Source organism: Octopus bimaculoides, chromosome 21 (genome assembly GCF_001194135.2).
Source record: "Octopus bimaculoides isolate UCB-OBI-ISO-001 chromosome 21, ASM119413v2, whole genome shotgun sequence".
Taxonomy (NCBI): domain Eukaryota; kingdom Metazoa; phylum Mollusca; class Cephalopoda; order Octopoda; family Octopodidae; genus Octopus; species Octopus bimaculoides.
This window is the reverse complement of record NC_069001.1, coordinates 31,988,626-31,991,085: the sequence shown is the minus strand read 5'-3', so window position 1 is coordinate 31,991,085 and position 2,460 is coordinate 31,988,626. Positions and strand designations below refer to the sequence as shown.

The 2,460-nt window shown below is 34.3% G+C and overlaps 1 protein-coding gene across 1 annotated transcript in view; it reads left to right on the top strand.

Annotated features, from left to right (window-relative positions):
• Positions 1–130: 130 nt before the first annotated feature.
• LOC106880926 (mitogen-activated protein kinase kinase kinase 7-like) overlaps positions 131–2,460 on the top strand; it is an 86,525-nt gene continuing 84,195 nt past the window's right edge. The window contains exon 1 of the mRNA XM_014931096.2: positions 131–1,481. Within this exon, the coding sequence (XP_014786582.2) occupies positions 1,434–1,481 (48 nt within the window). The 5' untranslated portion in view covers positions 131–1,433. The remainder of the gene's footprint in view (positions 1,482–2,460) is intronic.

Below are 2,460 nucleotides of genomic sequence, written 5' to 3'. Positions count from 1 at the left end.
AGGCATAGAACGCAACCCCCAGTATCAGCAACGGGGCCTGACAGCATATGCTGGTCTACCCCCGCCGCATCATGCTGGTTCTGTACCCCTTTGAGCAACATCAAAATTCACTCATCCGTCCACAAACACTCTCCAAGCTTTCCTACCATTTATAAACTCTCTTGCTTCTCTCATTCCAACACCTTTAACTACCAAAGCTTTCCTCACTGCATCCATCCACACAAACCGAAGTCTGCCTCTGTTTCTGCTGCCTACCACTTCTACCTTCATCACCCTCCTTACCATCTGCTCCTCATCCATCCTATCCATGTGGCCAAACCACCTCAACATTCGTCTATCCAATTTGGTTGTTAGATTTTCGTTCTTTCTTTCCTGCTTGTCTTTGCACCTCCTCATTCCTCATCCTGTCCATCCGTGTCACACCAATCGTGGTGACGATTTTGCCAGCTCGCCGCCTTAAGCAGTTTGGAATAATGATCCAAATTCAAACAGAGATAATATCGACTTCAGTGGAATTTTAAACCAGAAAGAAATAAAGCCAGAAAAAATACTGCTAAGCATTTTGTCCGGCGCCTTGCTCTGAATTGAAACACTTCTGTGCTACCATAGACAAAAAAAGGGAGACTTGACTGAAAACAGTTTTCTAACACAAGAGATTGAATGTTTTAGTCTTGTTTCCGTTTTACTGCGAAACAAGTATTTGTGTGTGTGTGAGTATGTGTATATATTTATATATGTATATTTAATGTGTGCATACATATGTATGTATATATACATGGGCATATACACCTGTGATGTAGTTGAAGCATACAAATATGTAAATAATAATAATAAAAAAAAAAACAGTGTAAGACAATTAAATAACCTTGTATAAACCGAAGAGACAAAAGTGACAAGAAGAAGCAAAAGCGAAGAAAAGAGAAAACACGAACGAAATGAGCCGAAAATAAGCGTAGAATTTGGAAGAAGTCTAAAGAAAATGTAAAGACATTTCTTTTTTTATTGAAAAAAAGAAAAAGAAACACTCATCCAGCAATAAAGTGACAAGTTGAGAAAGTATAACAATTAATGGTATTTATTTATTTATTGAACGGAAAAATCGGCAAAGTTTGTTAAAAGGAAATACATGTAAAGAAGAAAATCCCCACGAAACAAACTTTACGTAAACAACAACGAAAGACAATGTTGTGAAGAAGGAATTATTTGCAAGGTGTCAAAGCACCCATCATCGACTTTTTACATCTGTACACACATATATATATATACATATATATACACATATATATATGTATATGTTTGTGTGTGTGTGTGTGTGTATATATTTTATGAATAATATCGAATGACGTTTATTGAATGTCGTCTGACTGTTTGAATTTCACTGGATTAATCCTCGAGTCGAGCTGCAATATTTTTTAAATAAACAAACAAAAAACATGGACTTCGTGGAAGAGATTAATTTTGATGATCTCAAGTTCGAAGAGGTTGGTTAATAACGAATAACTTTCCTAAAATAATAACTACATAATACTACTACTACTAATGATAATAACAATAATATGATTTCTTTTATAAATAATGGTTCTCGTTTGAATCCGACGTGATGCAAAAGTTATTTTTAAAATAATTTAATAATATCTAATAATAATAATAATAATAATAATAATATAATGATGATGATGATCTTAACGCAACTGTTAATACTTTTCTGTAAACTTTTCTTTTGACTTTGTGATTTATATATGTATATATATGTGTATCTGATTCTGTTTATGTCTCGGTTGATGTGCAAGCTATATATTTCCGTTTTTCTGTGTTTAATCCTCGTCTGTTTTATACAACAGCGGAGATTATCTCTCTCTCTCTCTATATATATATGTATTGTTCATGTTGCTAGAAATAACAGCTAAATCTGCCTCCTTCAAAACTTCCCTACCACAATTTTGAAAAAAAAAAAAAAAAAAAAGGAGGATGTATAGCATAACTTAGTAGTCCTAGTTTACAGTGTTGAAATAAGATACGGGATGGTCACGCTTAGAACGTCTTTGATTATGTCTGCTCGAACAGAGCCAACCTGAGGCAGGTTTTGTTTCCACCAGCAGAATCACATCTTCAATACCAAATTCTTTCTTTCCCTGATCACTATTATCATTTATATTAATTATATGCACAAAAACTTTTCACTGAATCTGGCTGATATCTTAATTAAAGATTTTAGATAGAAACAAAATTCATCCAGTTCATTTGTCGAGTGGAATGAAAAGAAGAACAAGTACCATAGTTTCGGACACTTGTCCTTTTTAGGGAAGATCACAAAATATATTTGCTTCTTAGTAACCTCAGCATTAGTTTAACCTCTCACTTGCTTTCTGTCTCCCAATATATTCGTATAATTATTTATATTTTCATCCCTGAAGGAAGACAAGTGTCCGAAGCGTTGAAGTGTTCACCCCCCCCCCCCCC